General features: G+C 35.8%; 2 protein-coding genes across 3 annotated transcripts; one reads left to right on the forward strand and one right to left on the reverse strand.

Moving 5' to 3' along the window:
• Window positions 1–1,795: 1,795 nt before the first annotated feature.
• On the reverse strand, window positions 1,796–10,449 carry LOC106141158 (gastrula zinc finger protein XlCGF7.1-like). 2 transcript variants are annotated; one of them, XM_060950689.1, is made up of 10 exons: window positions 10,299–10,449; window positions 9,251–9,394; window positions 8,260–8,335; window positions 7,888–7,982; window positions 7,249–7,338; window positions 6,625–6,743; window positions 5,945–6,096; window positions 4,602–4,750; window positions 2,830–2,892; window positions 1,796–2,705 (listed from the first exon to the last, which is right to left on the reverse strand). In XM_060950689.1, the coding sequence occupies exons 1-10, from the start codon at window positions 10,332–10,334 to the stop codon at window positions 2,646–2,648; spliced, it is 984 nt and encodes a 327-aa protein (XP_060806672.1). In that variant the 5' UTR covers window positions 10,335–10,449; the 3' UTR covers window positions 1,796–2,645. The 2 variants fall into 2 exon arrangements, with proteins under 2 accessions (XP_060806672.1, XP_060806671.1); XM_060950688.1 differs by having other exon boundaries at window positions 8,260–8,383.
• Window positions 10,450–11,152: 703 nt separating this feature from the next.
• On the forward strand, window positions 11,153–25,587 carry LOC106133338 (5'-AMP-activated protein kinase catalytic subunit alpha-2). Its single transcript, XM_013333039.2, has 7 exons — window positions 11,153–11,664; window positions 11,919–12,224; window positions 17,432–17,731; window positions 18,103–18,298; window positions 18,736–18,856; window positions 19,105–19,224; window positions 23,871–25,587. Exons 1-7 carry the CDS (start codon window positions 11,410–11,412, stop codon window positions 24,118–24,120), a joined length of 1,548 nt encoding a protein of 515 aa, XP_013188493.2. The 5' UTR covers window positions 11,153–11,409; the 3' UTR covers window positions 24,121–25,587.
• The last annotated feature ends 647 nt before the right edge of the window (window positions 25,588–26,234 follow it).

A 26,234-nucleotide genomic window follows, 5' to 3' on the forward strand; every position in this document is an offset into this window, starting at 1 on the left:
TAAAATGCCATTAATAATTTACACTTTTCATAATCACCACTTTATAATACTTTAAAATGTATCATCATATAATTTTGCCCGCTTCAAATTAATCTAATAATATATTGATGAAATAAACTGCAGTATTTTATTTCATCTTTTATAATAGATTCAGAATAACACGATTGTACTTTCGACATAATTTATGTGAAACAATCTACAGTTTGTCGAATCACAAATTCCCTGGTTAAGCAAATTTTTAAAGAAAATTTTAAAAAGAACAAGGTCTATCTGGCGTAGTTAATTTTCGGTTTTGATCGGACCAAAGCTCGAACCAGACCTCACTCTTATTTACTAAAAAAAAACTATGCAACTTCATATATTCAAATCGTGTCGTGCTGATCTATTGAATAATCTCATTATGCACAATATACTAGATAAATTTATACAAAATGTATTGTATTTCTTCACCTCTTAAACCCGCTACAACGCCAAACACTAACAAAGTAAGCGCAATACAAATATTTTTTATATCATTTGATAAAGTATTCTAACCCTAATATTAATTGATAATTATTAAGATTGAAGCTTCACTGTGTGGCTAGAAGTGACTCTTTACATATTCTATTGTCATATTAATGTACTGCAGAACCGTCAGTCATGTGCGAAAAAGATACCCAATGTCTGTGAGCAGGTCAGCGATACATTCTAACATTCCATTTTAGGTTTATTTACAAGAAGTAAGCCGCCAGACGCCGGAGGATAGCGAGCGACTTGGTGAGGTGAGGACACTAGGAATGTGAAAAAAATCGATTATGGAAAAAAACGATTAAAAATCGTTTTTATTTTTAGTAAAAATCGATTTTTATAAGTGATTTTTTTAAAATTAATAATCGATTAAAAATCGATTTTTATAATCATGCAACAAATGCACTCCGACATTACGTTTCTGTCTTCTGGCTTGGAGCCTGGAACGCGAACTACCAAAGAATACTATGATAGCTCCATTATAATATTACATTAACGCCATCTGTGCATTTTTTCTGTGCTTTTAAAACAGTTTAGATGATTCATTTAATCAAACATTCTCTAGATGGAGTTAGTCGATGAACAGTATTTTACCGACATTCGGTTGATATGTTATTCATTATTCGTTGCTGAAACTTCATTTTTCAAACTTGATTGTTAAAAACTTTAATTTGTGTTGATTAAATAAGAACTTACTGTTTCTGTTGTTTATTTTTAATGAATAAATCTATTGATATAATGTATATAGCGTTTATTTTGACATTAATTGAAAAATTAGGAAAAAATCAATCAATAAAATAAAATCGATTATTTTCTTAAGAAAAATCGATTATTTATTAATCGATTTTACATACTTAAAAAATAAATCGATTAGATAAAAATCGATTTTTTATCAGCAATGTCACATTCCTAGTGAGCGCTATAGCAGTCCAACTATTTCGATACTAGGCAATCAAGAACTAATATAAATAAATTCTATTAAAAAAACAAGTACCTATTACAATTTCCCACCACACGGCAAAACATCAACCTTAAAACAATTGCACTTATTTTATCACTTATGAAGCTATATAACTATTAACTCTACAGGCCAATGTACTTATTTGGGCGAGGCACCTAGGAGTCACCTTTTACGGTCAGATATTGTAAAAACCTTTTACTTGCCAATGCTTTGTTATCCCCTAACTCGAATTACTACATTCCTGAAGATAGGGACTAATAACATATTCTAATGTATTATTCGTAGTTCTAATGTAAACAATATGATTTTGATTGATGATGATTTTTTGTACGCCAATAATGGTAAAACATTCAGCATCGCCTAGTTCATCTCGCCCAAAATGTACAGTCGCCATAACGCACTGGGGTGCCTTGTATTTGCGGAAGTACCATGATAATAATAAAATTTTCAAAATAAATGCAAATCTAAACGAGCATTCATAATTCGAGTCGAGTTATTCATAATTTGGAGATCATTTTAAATAGGGACGTTTCCAGGGTTACATTTCACTTCTCTCATCTTTGTGTTAGTTGCACCCTCCACTGTAAACCTTCGGGACCCAGGGTCCACTTTCCAACTTTAGCAATGATTTCTTCGGCCTGCCTCGACCTTTGCCTACTTACTAGACAAAATGAAGAAGATTTATGGTATATTTTTTAACGAAGTTTTCATAATTTTCCGTCGTTTTCACGGATTTTCGATTTCATGTATTTCGATTATCGCCATATTTGAAGAAGAGAAATTATTTGGTCCAAATAACAAGTAGAATTACTTTTATTTCGGGCGCTATTTTAGTATTTACCTCACTGGAAACTTCCCTGTACATTTTCTGCACAAACCCGTCTTCACCTCATAATCAAACTGATCTCACGATATATAAAAGTTAGGCTTACCTACATTACCAAAATAATAAGCTGTACAAATTGATAAATTCTATACAAAGTGCAGTGAAGTGAATTAATAAAATTTTAAGTACGCACTGCACTCATACTCAATTTCACATAATGAATCGTCCAACCTGCAATCCATCGTCGTCCTTGTCACACTGGTATCCCTAGAGAGGGACGCCGATATAATTGTATGAAAGATCATTTTTATTATTCAGTTATAATCAATATCAACAACAGCTCACGGCCACTCATTGGAACAAGCTTTGAATTTTTAACTTGGGCAAGAATTGTACTTTCATTGATTTCACCTGAAACAAATAATTAACAGATATAAAGCATTATAATAAATATATACCTTTATCTTAATGCTAAAGAACAATAACTAGATTTTTATTAGAACAATAATAGTTTCATCACATTGCATGCACATACCTGTGTAAAATCTGAATCTGTAATTTCCAGCGGGTCCACTTCCATTTCTTGTTTCTGGGACACCTGGAGAGAAAAAAAAAAACATTGTTGGATTATCATGTAATGGACAATTCACATAATCACTTTTAGTTAGGCAGATTTTTGTGATGTAAATCATTAATATAATCCTCCGTACTTTAATAGGCTTTCCTACAAAGCTCATCTTTGATGTACTTTTTAAATTTTTTCATTCATTTCAAGAACACTTTTTGGTAATTTATTATAAAATCTTATACAATTAATCAGAAATGATTTTCCTACAATAGCCAGCCGATGCGCTAGGATCGACAACTTATAATTGTTCCCTGGTAATTTACTAGTACATTCAACTATTTTTTTGAAAGTCTCAAGTTTTTCCTAACATGCATAATGTTATCGAATATATACTGGGAGATTAATGTTACAATTTTTAGGTTTCTGTTAAATTCTCTAAGTGAATCTCTTTGCTTTATACCGTAGATAGCTCAAATTGCCCTTTTTTGCCTGCCGCACATTAGGAAGTGTAACTTATTTGCATTTAACAGTAAGTTGTTGACTGTAAACTAGTTAAAAATGGCGGAAAAAGTGCTATTCACATCATCACAGATTTCAGTACGGCGGTTTATCTTAAAAATTAGTGACGTATCTTCTGCAAACAACACGATGCCAGTCTATTTCTCAATCATGCAAGGCAGGTCGTTAATATACACCAGAAAGAGAAAAGGTCCCAAAATGGAACCTTGCGGTACCCCCTATTTTTACCTTAGCTCCTTTTGATTATGTGTTATTTAAATCTACCGTCTGTAATCTATCACTAAGATATGATTATATTAGTTCAACGGAAACAGTGTCGAACCCGTAATGTGCGATCTTGAGCAGAAGAGTTCTATGATCTACGCAATCAAATGCTTTAGTCAGATCGCAAAAAACTCCGATGGCATCCTGTGAGTCTTCCCATGCATTGAATATGAGTGACAAGAGCCACACCCGCATCTGATGTACATTTCCCCTCAGTAAAGCCGTATTGCTGACTAATGAAATAATATATAAGACTTAAAGTAATCACAAAAGCCGATGATCCTCCGACTTTTTCAGATTAAGTTCTTTAAAGGTATTAATAATGTCAGTAGGGCCAATATGTGAGAATTTAGGGCATAATTCAATATTAGAAGTTAATTCCAACGGTATATTTGTAAAAAAATTAATTTGTGTCAATGTCAAATAAATTTACTATTTCTGTTGTTTATTTTTCCTGTTATCAAATTTAATTTCATCAATATTTTTTTATTATTTATATAAGCATTACTTATTTTGTTTTTAATGTACAAAGATTTTGCTTGTAGACATACTTTTTTAAAAATTTTTGAATACCCCCAAACATATAAATGATCGTATAAAAGAGTATATTTGATATACAACTGCGAAATTTGGTAAAATAATATTCTTTATGATTCCCAAATATTTATCCTAATTTTTTGATAACATTAGATACAATCACATCTATATTCCCTGTGGGGCAGGTAGATCTAACAGTCATCAAATGACTGAAAGGCCACGCCCAGTTGCTTGGCTCAAAGATTGAAATGAGATTCAAATAGTGGCAAATTGCTAGCCCATCGCTTTAAATAGCAATCAAAAGTATATAAGCCTACCCTTTATTCGCTTTTAATGACATCCGTAGGAAATAAAGGGAGTGGTCTTAATTTGATGATCTATAACAAATTGGCTACGGGTATAATGGCCAGTTGTCGCACCTTGGGCGGGCGGCCGCGGCGGCGCGGCGCGGCGGCGGCCAGCACGCGCAGCTGGTGCGCGCGCAGCAGGTGCTCGGTGTGCGCGCGCGCCGACGGCAGCCGCGCGCCGCACGACGGGAACACGCACGGCAGGGAGCCCTCGTCCGCTTCTGAACACATACATACATTTTGTTATATCTTTACATACATACATACATAAAATCACGCCTCTTTCCCGGAAGGGTTAGCAGAGACTGCCACTTTCCACTTGCAATGATCTCTGCACACTTCCTTCGCTTCATCCACATTCATAACTCTCTTCATGCAAGCTCGGCGGTTTCGGGTACTCTTGACCTGACCCATTGCCAGGACGTCCTTAATTTGATCAAAATACGTTCGTCTAGGCCTTCCCACTCTGACCTTTCCCTCCACCCTCTCCTTGTATAACTGCTTAGTCAACCTGCTTTCATTCATCCTCTCCACATGATCAAACCAACTTAATACCCTTTTCTATTCCTGTAACTACATCTTCTTTCACATCACAATATTTCACACCGATCATACTCCTTAACGCTCTCATTTCCACTGCATTTATTCTGCTTTCATGCTTCTTTTGCAACAGCCAACTTTCACTGCCATACATTAATGCGGGACCAACACGCCTTTACAAAGAAAATAAATCACTTGCAATGGCGGACTTATCCCATAAAGAGATCTCTTCGAGTCAGAGTCGTCTATATAAATAACAAAATATTCTTCCTCTTTTATATATTGTCCCAGTTACACCCTCAGACCTAAACTCAAAGAAGACCAAGGTGTACATGACCATGATCCCGTCTGCCTCAACAACCTTTGCAGGAAATTGGATCATGGTTACAAATTCGGGTTGAATTTTCCCTCGCCATAAAAGAGCATTGATTGACAATCAACCTACTCAGTACTCAGATAAATCATTGGCAAATAGCCTATGTAATGTTTGAACCAATGCCATATTGTAAATCACTTTTTAATGGGGCACCTGAACGGTTCAATTGACAGATAGATCGTCGAGATAAATCGACACTAGTATATTGCTATCCTGCTCTCACGTATATGTCCATCTCTATCGCTTCCCTGCTCGGATGATTTACCAGGGTTTCGCAAACATAAGCGCGGGTAACTGATTTTAAACTTGAGCTGACACTGAGCGACTCACTCGATCGAGCGGTAACTACCATGGTGACCATGGATCATTGTAACACGATTCGAAACACTATATCAGAGATAAAATAAAGATGAGATAAAATATGTTACGTGCGCGTTTAATACCTGTAGTATTTGTAAGTAATATAAGCGCGGGTTCTGCACATCGTAATAATACTTACTCTGATCTCCGGACTCTTTCTCATTGTTTTGCTCGACATGGTGATTTACATGCCGTAGCAGTAGTTTCTCACTGGGTAACACAGCGTCGCATAAGCTGCAGACGTGGCGTTGTCTCACTGGTGGATTTGAAGCCTTGGGGTGTACTTCTCGTCTGTCGAATAAAATTTAAATTTCGTTACGGATTTACAAAAAACAGACAAAATATTTACAACAGAAACAACTGAGGGTAAAAAGTTTTAAATTAAAATATTAATTGCAAGTTTATAGCCCCTTGAATCTTTTTCATTTCATTTCATTCATAAATGAGAGAAAAATTCAACAAAAAGTCCTCAGTTTTATACCTAACTAACACGATCGAACGCGAATGAAGCGCCACCTACAAAAGAATACAGGCTTTTCGTAAATCCTACGGGAACTATCTATAGTCTTTACCGGAATGAAAAGTACCCTATGTCCTTGTTCAAATTTAAAGAAGATTGGTCTAGTACTAAAATGGCCGTTAATTTATTGCAATAAAGCACACAATCCATAAATATAAACTCTGTTCATAGTGAATAAGCAGACTATTAAATTAGATCAAACGGAAATTTTGTTACTATTTGACACATTATGCGCGGGGTGTGAGTTAACATTTAGACAGTACGTTAACGCCTTAAACTTGATAAATAAATAAAAATACCTGTGAGTATACATGTGGTTTCGCTGCTGGAACTGTTCCCCACAAATGTTGCAGTCATACGTGTTTTCTACGGGCCGGCCGTTGAGATGTCTCTTACGATGTTGATTTAGGTTCGTTACCTGAAAAATACAAAAGTTTTATATAAATTTTGTAAAAATAATAGACAAGAAACATACACATACAACATAAACACAAACAAGTTTTTTTTAACTGTTAAGTAAGTAAAAAAGCTTTATTGCACCAAATAGAAAAACGCACAAAAGAAAAGAATATAAAAAGTACAAAAGGCGGCCTTATCGCAAATGCGATCTCTTTCTGGCTACACCGTGGTCTAGGAAAAGTAAAAACAAAATTGACGGAGGTGTAAGATTTTAAAAAATTATACTAATAGATAAACAAAGGTTAATGAGGATTAGTGCGAGTTGTACTCGATCAAACCAGTCGAGCAAATAAACTAGAATCTGTTTGTGGTTTAATCAGCGCCATCTAGTGGTAACAAGCTGACACTAATGCAATGTCATACAAATTACTTGCGCGCCTAGTTTGATCCAGAAAGAAGAAATAGTAGAATAAAATCCAAACATAGCCCCCTCCTAGGTTCATCTACTAGGTTCCACTACTGACCTGCGCATACGCTTTGTTGCAGCCGGCCTCGGGACACACGAACGGTCGCTCGCCGGTGTGTAGACGCACGTGGTTGTTCAAGTTTGTCACCTGACAAAATTCATAATTTCTTAGAATACACACATACCTACATACATATAATCACTTCTTTATCCCTTACAAAGTAGACAGAGCCAGCAGGCTAGAAAAGACTGGAAACTGGAAATGAAACTGCCAGTAGGTAAGTATAAATGAAATCGCATGTACATATTTAAAATTTTTAGTTATATTCTCTTTCACTTGCCTTATTTAGCTTAAAAAAAGTATTAAATTTGGCTGTTTCTTTACATTACTTTTTCTGATTGGCCTGGGTCTTGGATGTTTATCTATATAAGTATTTATTACGAGTATAAAATATAGTATCGTTGAGTTAGTATCTCGTAACAAGTCTCGAACTTACTTTGGGGCTAACTCAATCAGTGTAATTTGTCCCATATATATTTATTTATTTATTACTGTTATAACCTATAGGCGTGTTCTATACACAATCAATCAATATATATTTATTTTTTAAAATGAAAAGGTAACAAGGTAAGAAAATTTGGTGAAATCAGTGCTCTACTTCTTGCCTTCAGGCGTATACGACAATTGAATACGTACCTGGGTGAAAGCTTTCCCACATTCTGTACATTTGAACGGTCGCTCGTTTGTGTGAATGCGGAGGTGAGCTCGCAAGTTATTCGATTGTGAGAAAGCTGCAACCACCACAAAGTATATCTAATTAATATATTGAAATAAAGCTAGCTTCGATCAACTGTATATAAGATACACAGATGAGAACAAAATACAAAAAAAACTACGAATTATTTATCCGCAATTTTAAAGACCTTTCAAAAATGGATCTTAAATCTTAACATATTGGAATAAAACACACAATCCTTTAATTTTGAATATTGCTCATTGTGAGTGAGCAGAGTTTAAAGTTGAATATTTGTCGTTTTTCTTTATCTTCATAACAAAATTCACACCAACCTTTACTGCAGAAAGTGCATACGAATCTCCTCTCGGCGCGGTGGTTGCGCAGGTGGTTCTGGAGCTGCAGGGCCTTCTGGAACGTTTTGTCACAAATACCACAGTAGTGGGACTCATTGCACCCCTGCAATGAAATATCCCACTCACTTTCACTTTTAATCTAGTTCTGTATGAAATGGGAAGCAAAAGAAACAGGGTTGCTCATGTCATGAGTAATTAAATTATAGCACTACTACGTTTAAGGACGCCTCGGGAATATTCGACGGTGCGGAATAGTGCAACCTGCCGCCGAACCAAACCTACTACTACATTAAACTTAAAATAAGACACTCAATTTAGAAGCTCTCATTTTCAAGTTCTCAAGCTGTATTTAGCCTTTTAATCTTAATAAGACTGACAGACACATTTAGCTGTTTGGCTAAATGACAGAATTGAGATTCAAAGAGTGATTGGTTCTTCTTTTAGCCCATCGCCAAAAAGAAGAATCCTAAGTTTTATAAACTTATGGGCCTTAGTCATTAGTCGCCTTTATGACATTCAAGAGAAGGAGTGGTCCTATTATTTTTTTTATTGATGCTGGGAACCACAAAACACATTTTCAAGTTAAATATCAAAGGCTGTGGTGACCACTTAACATCAAGAAAACCATACTGAGTGAACAAATTGCCTCAATGGTAACCAACAACAATTGACTTTGCCTGTGAATATTTAAATATAAGAAATATATATACATAAAGAATGGTGCCTACATACTAAATAATATAACAACAAAAATATTGGTGTAAGCTGCTTACTTCAACCTTAGAATCAGAATTCAAGTTAACCTAATCAGAATCTTATAAGTAAGTCAATATAAAATAAATTAATGTTGCAAAGAAAAATTAATTAATTTAAGTTCTTCCAAAGACAAAATGTCAGTGGCTCTTTACATACTATGATAGCTGACAGAAATTATTTAAGACCTATATCTTTTTATTAAGCTTATAAAAACCTCTGCACTGGTAGCTTCTACTTCAATTTCTACCATATTTGTCTCGGTTCCTGTTTCTGCATTATCTTCTAGGGTTACTTCTGGCACTAATGGCTGGCATTTAAAACATGCATACACTCCTTCCCGCCCTGTTTCAAATAGTTGCTGAAACAAAAATTAGTACTTTGTTAGGTTTTAGGCAAGGGCATTATGAAAAACAATATTTTTCTTATTGGCCTGGGTCTTGGATGTTTGGAAGTATTTGATATAAATTAAAGAAAAGTTGCATTCATATTTTGTAACAAAGTTTGCAACTTACTTCAAGGCCCACTCAATATGGTAGTGTGTAAAAAAATTATGGCACTGTGTTATTTATATTTATTAGTAGTAGGTAACTAATAAATTTAGAAGACTTTCATTCAACACTTAACCCAAACACATGAACTAGGAGTATATTGTATAATACTATAAATTGTGTTGTTATAGACTGGAACAAGCTTCCTGAGAATATTGTCACCGCGTTTCTGTTAACAGCTCATGCATCAGCTTTATATGCTGCTAGTGTGTTCAAGAATTAATAAGAATTTAGAGTTACTTGGAACTTAACATTTGCACACAACATAATGCTATATAAATTATAATGAGTAGTCCACTAAGTTAATGGGTTACATAGTGATATGTTACTTTATACATATTTTCCTCATCCAAGAATCACCATTCATGCACATCATGGTCTCCAAATAAAAAAAAAACCCAGCCTGTTGTTTTTTATAGGGCGCTAGCCTGAGCCAGACATAAAAAAACAGTCCGAACAAGAGGTAGGCACAAAAAAGCGAGCAGGTTTTCGATGCATATTTTTTTTTTGTTGTTCTAAGTTGCATCGCTGTAAATTTCTTACATGAAAGTACGGGTAATACTTTCTTATTAGTAGTAAAGTACTCCTATAGCAATAAAACTAGACATTTTGTACCAGTAGCGTTATTTTTATAACCAGCTCGTAAAGAAAACAAAAAAAAAAACAAGAGTAATAACATGAAAGGACACATAGTAAAAGCATTATATTACTTACACTAGCAGGTTTTTCGCAGATACCACACTTATCCATTATAATTAGTCACAAATCCACTAATATATACTTAATTCATCCAAGAAAATCGGAAATATTTAAAAATTTTACTTCTTACGACAGCATCTGAAAAAAAGACAATTGATTGGGGGGAATGGGGTGCAAGGCGGGGCAAGAAGGCGGCATCTCTATGCATCTATCAACCATAGATACATACATATCATTCAAAGAAAGTAAACTTTTAATGGAAGGTGCGCTTTAACTTAGTTTACAGAACCCTGACGCTTAACTCACATTAAATTCATGACATACGACCATCAACGTAATATTTACCATACACTAACAATCCTGCTGAAAAGTGACCCCAACCCAATTATATATGTAATGTTTTTGTAAAATGGCAGATAAAAGTAATGATATTTTTTTATTGAGTTTGCTGTCCCTTATAAATCTGGTAATAAAATTGATGAAAGTTTTACGCAACACACGTTAATAGCATAACAACAGCACGTAATTGTAAAATTATATATAAGATTAAATTATAATTCCGTACGCACATTGGCACTCACATTTACAATAGTTCAAATTCAAATTCAAACTTTTATTTGCATAATATAGTTTAATAAATATGTAGAACGATGCGTCTTAACTTTAGCATGCTGCCCTTTTTTAGCGCTTTAGTTCTTTGTCATCAGAAGGCAACTTCGTTCAAAGTCTGTCGATGTGACCAAGACCGTACAGTCGGAGGCACGCCGCATGAGCCCAATGCTTCAGAAGTTTGAAAACTTGTATCTATGGCCAAAAAGAACCAAATTACAAGACATCAAATGTCATTGTCATTTATGTCATGTGCTTGGTATAAAGTAGAGATCTCGTGTTTTGGTTGGATTTCTTCGACTAGAACAGACCGAAGTCTTTCATTCATGTTATTTTCGGAATAAAATTACGTCTTAGGATAGAATCTGTACATACATAGTATAATTGAAATGTGATGAAGCAACGTATTTAATTTCTTGACTACATAAAATATTATAACTGATATTCTTATGTAAGGTTACAGTTTGCCTTGAGTTGTTTGTGGACTTTTCATTAAACATTATTATTGTCACCAAAGATGTCTGAGAAACCAGTGGTGGCTAGTGGAGCTCAGCCGATTGTAAAGATCGGTCATTACACCCTTGGTGCCACGCTTGGAGTTGGCACCTTTGGCAAGGTGAAGATTGGTGAACACCAGCTAACAAAACACAAGGTCGCCGTGAAGATTCTAAACAGACAAAAGATCAAGTCTCTCGATGTTGTCGGAAAGATCAAAAGAGAGATACAGAATCTCAAGCTATTCAGACACCCTCATATTATTAAACTTTATCAGGTAAAGTACTGATTATTTAATTCTAGTGTGTGAGTCATATCCTCAATCTTGCACACATCTGCAATCATATTATTAAAACCCCAACATTTAATAACTCATATGCCACCTCTGAAAAACCTAGATATGAATTCTTCAGGTTGTAATCAAATGGCTCTTCTATAAATGCATTCTTTCTAATAGTAATACTATTTAATTGTTTGTTCATTGAAAAATTAAACAATCCAATGTAAAGTAAAACCACATTGCCATTTCAGGTAATATCGACCCCAACAGACATCTTCATGATAATGGAATATGTTTCTGGAGGTGAGCTATTTGACTACATTGTCAAGAGGGGCAAGCTGCAAGAACACGAGGCAAGGCGGTTTTTCCAGCAGATCATCTCCGGAGTAGACTACTGTCACCGGCACATGATCGTGCACAGGGATCTGAAGCCGGAAAACTTGCTGTTGGATCATAACATGCATGTGAAGATTGCAGACTTTGGTCTCTCCAATATGATGATGGATGGCGAGTTTTTGAGGACCTCATGTGGGTCACCCAATTATGCTGCACCGGAGGTTGGTATACTGAGGGATAACATTGGTATAAATATGATGACAGTTGTGCTATAAACATTCATGAGATGATAAAAAGAAACTGATCATCTGGTAATCAAAGTTTTATTTTGTATTTTTGGGAAGACACTACTAGTAGGTAGTGATAAAGGCTGAGAATCGTTACCTGCAGTGGAATAGAAGCCCGCGTAGCACACAATAGATTTTATACTTTTATTTAAATACACTACACAATATAATAGATATATTTTATTAAGTTATAAAGATATTAGAATATTCACACATCACAGTTTTTTCAGAAGTCACGAGTGACATGACAGTGTCTTTCTTTTTTATTTCTTGCTTGTGCTATACAACCTTAATACTTTCCCTCACTAGCTAGAAAAGTTTGTAGCCCCAAGTTGGCTCTTAACTTGATGAGCCTGGGCTTTGGAACAGCCTTCGTCAATAAATCAGCTAATTGTTCAACTGAGCTTGTCTTCATAATATGAACCAGTCCCTCTTGCACTGTCTCTCTAACAAAAAAGTGTCTCACTCGGATATGCTTAGTTCGCTTATGAAATACGGGATTGTTTGCAAGCTGTATGGCTGCTTCATTGTCTACTTTTAATGTTGGTACATTTTCCAAGCATGTTAGTTGACTGAAAATTCTTTGAAGCCAGACCAACTCTCGTGCTCCTTCACTTGCTGCAACAATCTCAGCTTCAGTCGTTGAAATCGCTACCGATGGTTGCCGTTGGCTTAACCACGAAACAGCTCCTCCAGCAAAAAGACAAGCGACTCCTGTTGTTGAACGTCCAGTCATATCATCACCTCCGTGATCTGCATCACTGTAACCTTCAACCAAGTTTCTAACAGAATTTGCTTCATATCTTAAGCCAAAGGATATTGTTCCCTTCAGATATCTGAATATCCTTTTTACTCTTAGCCAATCACTTTCGGTTGGGTTTTCCAGTTTTCTAGAAACTACTCCAACAGCATAAGCTATATCAGGCCGCGTGCCTGTCATAAGGTATGCTAAAGCAGCTACTGCTTCTCTGTATGGAAATTGCTTCTCAGAATCTCCATTTCGCACTTTCCCTGATTCAGAAATCTGATTTCTTTCAATTGGTGTCGATACTGGATTACATTCTGACATTCTAAACCGATCTAAAATCTTCCTTGTATAAGCTTCTTGTTTAACATATACAGAACTGTCTTCAGATCTCTCAATTTCCAAACCTAGATAGTAAGAAGCAGGTTTTATTGTGATTTTTATTGTACTTCCTAATTCTTTTAGGAACTGGTGTGCCAAAGCTTCATCTGTTGTTGCTACAAGTCCATCGTCCACATAAAGAGTTATCAAAATTTTCTTGCCTTTCATAATCTTTGTGAATAGACAATTATCAGAAGAACTCTGTACGAAACCTTTTTCTAGCAGGATTTCCGCAAAGCAAGAATTCCAGCAGCGTGGTGCTTGCTTAAGTCCGTATAGGCTTCTCTTTAATCGACAGACTTTTAATGTGCCATCGCTAAATCCATCAGGCTGACTCATGTAAATCTCTTCTTCGACCTTGCCATTTAGAAATGCAGTCGACACGTCAAATTGCATCAGATGTAGTTTTTCTTTGGCGCTGACACTTAACAAAGCTCTTATTGTAGCCATCCGGGCCACCGGACTATAGGTCTGTTCATAGTCAATCCCTTTTCGTTGCTTGAACCCTTTTGCTACAAGTCTTGCCTTGTATTTGTCTATTGTGCCATCTGGTTGGCGTTTAATTGTAAAGACCCATTTACATGGAAGCGCTCTTTTGTTTGGCGGCAAATCACACAACGTCCAAACTTCATTATCTTCAAGAGACTTAAGTTCACTAGCCATGGCCTTTTGCCATTCAGCTCTATCTTCTCTCTCAAGAGCTTCCTTATAGGTCTCAGGAAATCTCTCTACACCCACAAAACACACATAATCATCAAACTTCTTAGGACGCAGAATTGTTGATCTATCTCTCAGATTATAACGAGGCACCACTTCTGTTTCAAGAGGCTCTACTATTTCCAACTGATTTTGATCAGCATCAACAAATACTTCTTCCTCGTGTAAGCTTTCCCTTGAATTATAATGTGGATTGTCAATCATCATAGGTGTTACTTCAGAGTTCTCTCTATCTTGAGTTCTTTGATCTTGGTCTTCTCTAGTTAGACTATTTTCTCCCTCTAGACCATGATCAAGACGATCTGCATTTTCAGGCAATTCTTGAATGTTTTCACAATAATCGTTGTTTGGCACTCCCTCTGACGAAATAGGATTATTGATGATAGTCTTGAATTCAACATCAGATTCAAACGTTATGTCCCTCGACTTCAACGTCTTGACTCCATCCCAAACACGATAGCCATCATCATTCTCGTAGCCGACTAAAATGCCTTTAATCGCTTTTTTCTCCATTTTCTTACGATTCTGTTTTGGAACATGTGCGTAACATGTACTACCAATAATCTTAAGATGGGATATTTTAGGCTTTTTCCCAAACCACAGTTCATGTGGTACCTTATCTGCTTCTCTTGTAGGCCCAGTCCTATTTAGAACATACGCAACTGTGTTAATTAATTCAGCCCATAGTACTTGTGGTAACTCTCCTCTTGCATGCATAATCGATCTAGCAGCCTCTACTAATGTCCGATTTTCTCTCTCACTACAGCCATTCTGCTCTGGCGTGTATGGCATTGTTAATCGCTGCTGAATACCATATCTCTGTAATATTTTACGAACGTTTTCATTATTGAATTCGCCACCATTGTCACTCAGAAGAGTTTTGACAGTATGCCCAGCATTCTTTACTTCTTGAAGCATTAAAAGGAGTTTATCTTTAACTTCCGATTTGTGTCTAATGAAGTAAACCATGCGATAACTCGAATAATCGTCCTTAAATAAAACGTAGTATTGATATTTCGAGATGCTTTTTGCGAAGGGACCACAAACGTCTGTGTGAATTAGCTCTCCAACTGCTTTAGCTCTTTCCCTTGTCCCAAACGGCTTTCGCTGAGACTTTCCATAAATACAACCTTCACACGTCATTTTATCTGGACTAAGTTGAATGCCTAACTCACGTTTTACCACGCGAATAACATGTCGTTTGTCCTGGTGCCCAAGTCGTTCATGATATAACTGTAGCAAATTAGAGCCTGTCACAGCGTTTATTTCTATAGCTGAATGCTTAGTCGGAACAATTGTCTTTATTTCCAACTTATAAAGTCCACCACAATGGGACCTGCTTCCAACAACTTTAGTCGTGCCGGCAATGTCCAGCTTGCACTCTCTGGTTGTAGAAGTAAACACACTATTTTGCACCTTATCTTGTGCAGCCAATGGTGAAAACAGATTTTTCGTTAAGGATGGTACTAGCCACACATTGTTCAAAGTTATTATTTCTTTCTGCCCATTGACATTTGATTCCACCTCTACAGAACCCGTTCCTAAAGCTGGTATTGTAGTTCCATCTGCCGTATTGACAGTGTGATCTGAATCAAATTCATGAAAATCATTGAAGAAACTTTTCTTGACAGCAATGTGTACCGTCGCGCCGTTATCAACGTACCAATTTTCTCTATCTTGCATCTGATTATTAGAGCAAGCATTTACCATTAACGAAATCTGTTGCACTTGCTTAAACTTTGAACTGGATGCTGATGTGCCTGAAGTTGGTTTTGGTGGCCTCCCGTCCTTAATCCACTTCTTACACTTCCGAACTCTATGTCCTTTTCCCGAACAATAGTTACAGATCAGTTGTTCATCCACAGTCTTTTTTCCTTTACGTTCATTAGGTGTAATCACTAGCGTCTCTTGTTTTGAGTCTGACTCTTGACTACCTAACTCTCTTTCGAACGTACACAGATGACTCGTCAAACTATCGATCGTTCTCTCTGACTGTTTGAGCATTAGCCAACTTGACTTAAAGTTAAAATATTTGTCATCAAGCGTATCTAAGACTTTACATATGAGGAACATTTCAGGGAGTTTAGCGTCAGGGTCGATTTTTGAAATCTCTACCTTTAATTCTGTCCATAAATTCTTGAGATGTGACATATGTGTTGGAATGTCATCCTCTTTTTTATGCCGAAACCCAAAGAATTCTAAACATAAATTATACGCTCTGTCGTCTGTTTGTCCATCAAATAGTCTATGCAGCTCTTGCCAAACTTCATGTGCGGTTCTAAATCTCATAACTTTTTTGAGTGTATCCTCTGACATATTGGTTGTCAACATGAGTAGAGCACCACTCTCAGTCCGCCTATATTTAGCCATCGCAGAATTATAGGTGCTGATTTCGGCGTCACCTGCTCCGTCATTAAGAATAGGTTTCATAAGCTTACCCTCTACTGCTTCTAAAGCACCTTCCGTGCCTTCAAGCATAATAGAAATTTTATATTTCCAGGTAGCCCAGTTTTCCTTTCCTGTTAACTTTCCAATTTCAATTTTTGTAGAAAAATCCATGATACTTCGCTTCGATCTTCCAGTGGGGCACAGAACCTGATAAAGGCTGAGAATCGTTACCTGCAGTGGAATAGAAGCCCGCGTAGCACACAATAGATTTTATACTTTTATTTAAATACACTACACAATATAATAGATATATTTTATTAAGTTATAAAGATATTAGAATATTCACACATCACAGTTTTTTCAGAAGTCACGAGTGACATGACAGTGTCTTTCTTTTTTATTTCTTGCTTGTGCTATACAACCTTAATAGGTAGGATGGGATAGTAGGGGTAATCTTAAGATATGTAGTTATCCAGGTTACTACCTGGATAACTAAATATCTTAAGATAGTCCTCTGCTGTCAACTTATGAAGGGTTATTTATAAGACATTCCTCTTAATTCTCATGAGAATTCAATTGATTTTTATATCTTATCTATAAAAAATACTAAACCAACTTGAGTGGGTAGTTATTTTATCAGAAAAAATTTGAAGATTTTAATGGACTTGACTGTCTTGACCATTGATTTATCAACTGGTTAGTTAAATCTGATATTTAAGTATGCATATACTTATAACGGGAATCTAGTACTTTTCATAATTGCTGCTTCCTTTTTGTTTTTTTTACAGTCAAATAAACATTATTTATCTTAAGAGAGAATTGTTTTGTAAAAATCACCAATAAAAGCTATTGTACTAGCTTTAAATATTTTTGTATTGTATTCTTATTCATCATATAAATCCAATTTCAGGTTATATCAGGGAAACTTTATGCTGGTCCCGAAGTCGACGTCTGGTCCTGCGGAGTAATTCTCTATGCTTTACTCTGTGGCACACTGCCATTTGACGATGAACATGTACCAACACTATTCAGGAAGATCAAATCGGGGATATTCCCCATCCCGGAGTATTTGAACAAGAGTGTTGTCAGTCTGCTGTGCATGATGTTACAAGTGGACCCTATGAAGAGGGCTACTATTGAAGATGTGAAGAAACATGAATGGTTCCAGAAGGAGTTGCCCGGGTATCTGTTCCCGTCTCCTGTTGAGCAGGTAAAACAAACCCTATCACAATCAGAATTTTATGTCATAGGTACTAATGTTGGCCCAGTGTTTCAGTTACTGGCATATATGTATGAATAAAATTATTTATTGACAATCTCACAAGCCAGCACTCTCGCTCCTAATCACACATATACATCCTAATAATAAATTGCGAGAAATTAAATAAAAAATGTATATAAGAGGTAACAAGTTCTTACTTTCTTTAGGCACAATACATATCCAGCCGCATACAGTGCAAGACAAGAGTGCTTGCTTATTTAGTATTAATATTAATATAAAATTAATAAAATATTCTCTTTCTGCAATGACAGAAGCTTTCTTCTAGAAATTTTGTATATGACTGTCTATTTTATTCCCAGGATAGCAGTGTAATCGACACCGAAGCTATAGGGGAAGTGTGCGACAAATTCGGCGTAAAGGAGCATGAGGTCCACAACGCATTGCTTAGTGGCGATCCTCACGACCAACTGGCTATAGCCTACCATCTGATCATAGACAACAAACGCATCGCGGACGAGGCTGCCAAAGCGGAAATAAAGGACTTCTATGTTGCCAGTAAGTGTTTTTCAATGCAGATTTTAAATAAGCTATGTCGCTGATCAGATCACATGTTACAACAAACGTTTCGTTGTCATTGTACTGTAATTATGCACAATGACAAATAATTCACTGTCTACCATCTATTTGCCTTTGTCATTAATATTTATTTATCTAAGCTAAGCCAAGGAAAATGTCTTTATTTTGGTTTGATCTTAGTTGCACGTCCACCACACATCCTGTGCCCTGTATTAAGTATTTTTTGTTCATTTGTGTGGTTACATTACTCGTAAAACCCGTCAACCGCGATGTCAAATCTATCGAACAATCGCTACCGCTACAATTTCAACAACCTGTTTTAATGTAGCCAAACGGCAAAACGCGATCGAACTTAAATTTATTTTTGAAAATTCAAAATTGGAAGCTACTGTATCACACCAGTGCGATGTCCACAGGCAGCTCCCCGCCGACGGTGCCGGAGTCGTCGTCGCGGCCGCACCCGGAGCGCATCGCGCCGCTGCGGGACGGCGCCGCGCCGCCCGCGCTCGCCGCCGCCAAGGGCACGCCCGTCAAGAGGTAAACGCCCATATAGTACCTACATACCTATAGTCACGACTATACATATACCGGGGGCGTACAAAGAGCCAACAGTCTCGGAACCACCGTCAGCTGTATGGCTTCATGATGGAATTCAGTATTAGCCCTCCGCCATTTTTAAGAAGTTTCGTTTTTGTAACATATGGAAAAGGCATGTCTGACAAATGTACACTCATAAATACAAATAAAATTCTGTCAATAGCAATAGTATTCATTTATTTGCTCAGGGCTAAATGGCACTTGGGCATCAGGTCTCAGAGCAAGCCCAACGACATCATGCTAGAGGTGTTCCGCGCCATGAAGGCGCTGGACTACGAGTGGAAGGTCATCAACCCCTACCATGTCAGGTGAGCATTCAATCTATATTCCATACCATATCTATGTATATATAAAAATGTTAAGAGATTGAGTGACTTATTACATTTTACATGTTTTTTCGTGTAAGATCACCCATCTAACTTTCTATAGTAATTTTACCTCGTTTTTTTACTTGAGGTTACCTCCAATTGTTATTGTAAAAGGCACTTATGTAAGACAGTAGGTATATACATTTATAAACGTAGTCGTTTTGCTATACGTATAAAAAGGCGCCACAGACAAAAATGAACCCTAATTACAGTTTGTTTCATAAAATAATTGTGTTTACTTTTGAAATGTTTGAATTGGAGAAAATGAAACTTGGTTAGATGAAATGAACTAAAATCCGTACTAATATTATAAATGCGAAAGTCTGTCTGTCTGTCTGTCTGTCTGTCTGTCTGTTCCTCTTTCACGGCCGAACCACTGAACCGATTTTGATGAAATTTGGTATGTATATAGTTTAAGACCCGCGTTCAAACATAGGCTATTTTTTTTTTCAAAAATTGACCCCCAAAATAGTCAAATGGGGGTTGAAAGTTTGTATAAAAATCATCGTTCCGCTTTCACGCCTGACCCGCTGATCCGATTTTGATGAAATTTGGTATGTATATAGTTTAAAACCCGCGTTCAAACATAGGCTATTTTTTTTTTTTCAAAAATTGACCCCCAAAATAGTCAAATGGGGGGTTGAAAGTTTGTATGAAAATCATCGTTCCGCTTTCACGCCTGACCCGCTGAACCGATTTTGATGAAATTTGGTATGTATATAGTTTAAGATCCGCGTTCAAACATAGGCTACGTTTTTTTTTTCAAAATTCGACCCCCAAAATAGTCAAATGGGGGGGTGAAAGTTTGTATGAAAATCATCGTTCCGCTTTCACGCCTGAACCGCTGAACCGATTTTGATGAAATTTGAAATGCATATAGATTGAGATACGAGTTCAAACATAGGCTACTTTTTTTTCAAAAAACAACCCCCAAAACAGTTAAAGGGGGGGGGGGGGTGAATCATCGTTCCGATTTTACGGCCTAACCGGTAGGCCGATTTTGATGAAATTTGGTATGTATACAGTTTTAGTATTTTTATTTTAACGTCAACAGAAATTTATAATCTGTGAAAATGTCACCTGTCTAGCTAATACGGATCATGAGACACGCCTGGTGACAGGAGGATGGGTGAGCGGACAGACGAACTAACAGACAGACGGACACCGAAGTCGAGTAATAGGGTCCCATTTTTACCCTTAAGGTACGACGGAACCCTAATAAGTGTTAATTTTTGATATGCAAAAGATTAGAAAATTTATTCCTTCAATGAATAATTTGTTTGATAATGTAGCAATAGATGGCGTCACCATGTAATGTAAAAGTCGCTATCGTTTGTCGTTCGACAATCAATAAGACTTCTATGATTTTGAAAGCATTTTTACCCTCAGTTAATAAGTTGTTGGTCGTTTCGTATTCATGCTTGAAGACGTTTCGTTGTGTTTTGTTCATTTGTATTTAAAATATATTGGTTAGTAAAAAATACGTGTCAGTTGCGGAAAGCGGGATGGCACTAAATAGGATGGGATGGGACAGGATAGGAGGACTGGATGGAGCCGGACGGGACAGAACGAGAAGAGACGGGAGAAGCCATATGAATTTAAATCAAATATAAACTTAAACCGCACGATACGGGATTAAAACATGGGTGAAATTTTATGTCGTATCCTTATAATCTAAAATACATTTGCGCGGGCGAAGCCGCGGGCAAAAGCTAGTAGTATATAATTCTTATAAACATGCACTTATTAATCTGGTTTTGTTTAGATGCCAAAAAAATTTGAATTTTTTTCACTAACATTCCATCAAATAAAAAAGGAAGTATTGTTTTTATAACTGGCCAGCACTTGGCTAGCAACAAACAAACAGCAACACAAAGAGGTTGAATGTTCCATTCATAGAAGTTTGAACATACCGCCCGCCAAGGACATCAATTGAAGGATGTCCTTTAATGAAAAATCTAAAGACTTATATTTACATTAAACAAGAACTGTTAATTACAATTTGAACAATATTGACTAAATTATCTATTACATAAATAATTAATATGAAACGTATAAGGTGTGTTTACCTAGATACAATATTGCAAGTATTATTTCACTACATATTTTGACTTAACACTGAAATTAAATACAGATATTGTCTAGCAAATTGGGTGCACAACAGTAGGGTAAGTTAAACAGCTGTGCCTGATAGAATCCACCCAAATATAGTGTTCTGTGCTATCATGGAATTGGAAGGGTTCTTAATTATGCCAGTACTTAAGATTGAACTATAAATATTTGCACCAAGTAATACATCAATTTTATTTGAAAGGTTAAACTTTGGGTCAGCAAGATAATATTTCTTGCCTTTTAACCACGTTAAATCATTTGTACATATATTAATGTCCTGATCTGGTATCGTACTTATATCATCTAAAACATAAGCGGTAAAATTTAATTTACATTTTTGATCTATTCTAGAGCTAACAGATAGTTGAACCATATGGTTTACTTTTGTCGCGGTGCCAGCGCCTAGCCCGCTGACAGATTCCCGCACTGGTATCCTTTCGAGGCCCAGACGATGTACCGTATCACTGGTTATAAAGGAGCACTGTGAACCTTGATCGATTAAAGCCCTTGTAACTTGAAACTCTCCGGTGTCAGACTTAGCACACACTAGTGCTGTTGGTAACAAAGTTTGGTTTGTCTGTATTTGCCGTGGTTTTCTAGTATTTATTAACAAACCAGTTGGTCGTGTGGAATAAAATGTCGGCATCTTTTCAGTATTTTCTGATTTCGTAACATTATGTAACAGAGAATGATGACGATCATTACATATTTGACAATTTCTATTACTTCTACAATTATATATATTGTGATTGCTACCTAAGCAATTAATGCATATGTTATTCTTATCTACAAACTTATGTTTACTTTGTAAGGATATTTTTGAAAACTTTTTACAGAAACACAGCTTGTGAAACTCTGAACAATATTCACATCGCAATTTAGGAATGAGCATTTTAGTGGCAATCATGGACTTTAGTATTGTATGGCTAGGTGAATAAATAGACTGACTATCACTAATTGTTTCTAGCTCTAAAGACTCTAAGGCGCGAAAACGTTTCTCCATAAATGACCTAAAATCGTTAAATGAAGGCATTTCATTTGTGTCACGGCTTTGTGAGTTTAATTCCCACTCTTTTCGTGTCTCTACATCAAGTTTACTAGCAACGATGTGTATGATAAACACATCCCACGAACTAATATCTATGCCTAAACTGCGAAGTGAACTCAAGCAATCAGTGGTAGTATCTAGAAGATTCTTTAATAAATAACCTGACTCCTTTGTTATACATTTTTGACCTAGTAACCTTCTTAGGACACAGCTAATCAAATATTTTTTATTATTATACCTATGCTCTAACAATTCCCAACAAACATTATAATTTGAGTCAGTAGTGGGGGTGTGTCTCAATAACTGTTCTGCTTCTCCTGTGAGATGACATTTGAGATAATGCAATTTGTGTATGTTGCTTATTTTACTATTATTGTGGACTAATGAAACAAAAAGGTCACGAAATGAAGTCCATTCTAAATAATTTCCTGAAAATATTGGAAGTGCAATTTTAGGTAACTTAATACTTAATTCTGAACTAATGAAATGGTTATTGTGTGACGTTAGAGGGGCGCTTGCCGAGCCGATTTTCTTCAAATTTAGTTTCATGTTCGTTTTGCACTCAATGTACAATTCTTCAGCTTCATCATACAATCTTTTACGTATATAATCCGTGTTCTCTATTTCAAACTCAGTTGAACTACACAGCTTGATGTCATTTTCTCTGTATAATAACCAATCTCTCTCTAAATTTTCTAATCTTATTTCTATATATTCCTGAGATAATCTGTCTTTTGGATAATCATTAAATTTTACAAAAGCATTATATAAAGAATGTTTCAATTTCTTTTGAATATTTAATAGTTCCTCCATGTTATTTGTCAATTATATGCTGCAGATTTTAATAAGCTGTACTTCTTATTGCATTAACTATTTGCAAAAATGCTTCATAGTGTTCTTTCTCTTTTCTCTTTAAACAAATGACTTAACAAAGGTACTCACATAAATTGGCAATACTCATACTCATTAGGAACTCTGCACAAGAACTATTTACAGCAACTGATGGCTATATATACATTATATTGGAAAGAACTGCTGTTATTCAAAACTATCCGGATCGATTTAGGACCAATGTTTACTTTTGAAATGTTTGAATTGGAGAAAATGAAACTTGGTTAGATGAAATGAACTAAAATAGTATATAATTCTTATAAACATGCACTTATTAATCTGGTTTTGTTTAGATGCCAAAAAAATTTGAATTTTTTTCACTAACATTCCATCAAATAAAAAAGGAAGTATTGTTTTTATAACTGGCCAGCACTTGGCTAGCAACAAACAAACAGCAACACAAAGAGGTTGAATGTTCCATTCATAGAAGTTTGAACAAATTGTTAAATGCAATAATCTATGTTAACACTTCCAAAAGTCATTGCATATGACGTGGTACATCCGACACCAAACTGATACAAAACATTCTTCCCAGGGTACGCACACTGAACAAAATGACGGAGAAATACGTGAAAATGTCCCTCCAACTGTATCAAGTTGATTACAAATCGTATTTACTGGACTTCAAGTCGCTCTCTGGAGAGAAAGAGGAGACCGAGGAAGAGGCCGCGTCTCCCATGTTGCCGGTGCTGCCCCCGCCGGCGCCGACGGGGAAACCGAGCGGCCATCATACTATGGAATTCTTTGAGATGTGCGCAGCACTTATTATTCAGCTCGCCAGATAGGCTGGCGTTTTGTTTAGTTTAATCTTTGTTACATTACAGATTTATCCAATACTTAATACAAAAATACACTGCAGTCTCTTATCAAATCTATTTGAAGTGGTAGCTTCAACATCCACTCTGCTAAGCTTATATACTTACTCTTATTAACTTTTTTTAAAACTAATTTATGTTTAGACCTTTTTTTATCAATTAACAATCTACGAAGTAGTTACAAAATTATCAAATCAGTGTTGTTCTTAAAATTCATTATTTTGCTTCTTACTAGCAAATAGAAATCATTCACTTATGGTTAAATACTTGTAGGAATTTCTATGAAAACACGATCATCTACCTACTTATATTTGTACTTTCAACCTTAATAATAGAATTAAATTATGAAATATGAAACGTTAAATATTTCTTATAATTTGAAATTTTCATTTTTCGATATCGGTTGTCTTTCAAAGTCGCGTAATACCTTTTTTCCTTTAATAAATATAAAACATGAAATTATGTATATAATATGATATTGATTGTGTCGAGATAAAGCTTAAACAATTTGGTACTGTTATGTATTCCAGATACAAAAATTGTTTTTTAATCAAAATTTTTCTATTTTTTTTTTCTATGCGCGTTATACGACGAATCAAACAGCAAGTAACAAAGTGCCTTTTATATTTGTAAGTCGCTATCGAATGCAGTATGTTTGTAGGCAGAGCAGTTTGGGTAGTATACATGGCTCAAAAGATACCTGGATCACCTCCCATACACCAATCAAGGCAAGGTGGCACAGCTATCTCCTGAGCCCACCGCACATACTATAGAAAAAAATAGTAATATAATAACTTATTTATAAACGTTAATCCCGTATAGAAACTACCCCCTGAAGCGCGTTTTCTACATGATCAAATTCAGGCGTTGTAAATCATTTACTTACAATTTATGACAATGCTATGTCACTTTTCTGAATGAGTTACTGAATCATTACAGACAGGGCAAAAAACGCGTGATATAAAAAGCGCCCTAAGGACTCATATAGTCCATTTCTTTAGGTACCAAAAGAATCTTTAAATGTCTTTTTATCAAACAATACGTTTGTAAAAATATAGAATGGGTAATATGAGAAGTAATTAAATGAAATAACTGTTATTTCATTACGCTTTTTCTTCCCAGGGCTATAAAAAATTTAAATACAAAAAAAAATATTTATCAAGATTGTTTCACTTTAATTTATTATCTAAACAAATGGAATACGCGCTTATCCTTAAATTCAAATGTTATTTCAATATATGTTTTTTAATTAAGTTTTATTTTTGGCCAGGGTGATTTGGACTAGAGTAGACCCACTAGATATAATTAAGCTAATTTAATTGTTATTTAAACAATGTACAAAATATGTATTGTACAGCTTTATTTGAGTGTGTTAGTGCAATTCCAAAGTTCTACTTCCATTGTACAAATAAATATTTAATCTCATAGAGATAATAAGCGTGTTTATTCTTTTCCTAAACCTTTTTGAACAGATCACAAATATCAGGAAATACCTGGTCTTTGTGTTTCAGCCCACCTTCAAACACATTGATATCTTCAAGGTAAAATATGTAGAAAATCATTGCTTGTCATAAGATTTATAAGCAGGAAAATTATCAACCTGATAGCGTTTGTCACACCGGAATGGGGTTCCGCATTTGTTGGTATTTCGCCGGCAAACGGAAAAATATACATTGGATAACCTCATAACGAAACGTGCGTGGGTCTTCCGCTGTGTACGCATTCAGTTGCATCGCCAGGGGCGTCCTAAAAGGGAGCCTTGGGTCCGGAATGATTTTGAAGAAGACCATTATCTGGCTATTACCACAAACCATCGAGTGGGCATGGCATAACTCGCTGAGTATTAAACTAAAAAGAGCTTTAAGATGATAACTGTAAGTTGCCTGGATGCGTAGGGGTCAATCACCGTGAGAGTAATATTCAGGTATAGGATATTCAGTGAACATCCAGGACTGGTCAATAATATGATATAAATAAAAAATCAACACTAACAGAATACTGTAATTTATTACAGATCTATAAATTTTAAAAATGACTAAATGTTTGGGACAAACAAATGGATTAATATGACCCTACCGGTTCAT

The sequence above is a fragment of the Amyelois transitella genome, chromosome 22, assembly GCF_032362555.1.
Source record: "Amyelois transitella isolate CPQ chromosome 22, ilAmyTran1.1, whole genome shotgun sequence".
Lineage (NCBI taxonomy): Eukaryota > Metazoa > Arthropoda > Insecta > Lepidoptera > Pyralidae > Amyelois > Amyelois transitella.

Excerpts from the sequence above, each read along its gene's own strand:
- LOC106141158 (XM_060950688.1), bottom strand. The coding sequence starts at position 10,334 with ATGGATAAGTGTGGTATCTGCGAAAAACCTGCTAGT. Across the intron at positions 7,983-8,259 it reads ATGCACTTTCTGCAGTAAAG|CTTTCTCACAATCGAATAAC; the intron begins GTTGGTGTGAAT and ends TGGTGGTTGCAG. Across the intron at positions 7,339-7,887 it reads GTGGGAAAGCTTTCACCCAG|GTGACAAACTTGAACAACCA; the intron begins GTACGTATTCAA and ends GAATTTTGTCAG.
- LOC106133338 (XM_013333039.2), top strand. The coding sequence starts at position 11,410 with ATGTCTGAGAAACCAGTGGTGGCTAGTGGAGCTCAGCCGATTGTAAAG. Across the intron at positions 12,225-17,431 it reads CCAATTATGCTGCACCGGAG|GTTATATCAGGGAAACTTTA; the intron begins GTTGGTATACTG and ends ATCCAATTTCAG. Across the intron at positions 18,857-19,104 it reads AAGGGCACGCCCGTCAAGAG|GGCTAAATGGCACTTGGGCA; the intron begins GTAAACGCCCAT and ends TTATTTGCTCAG.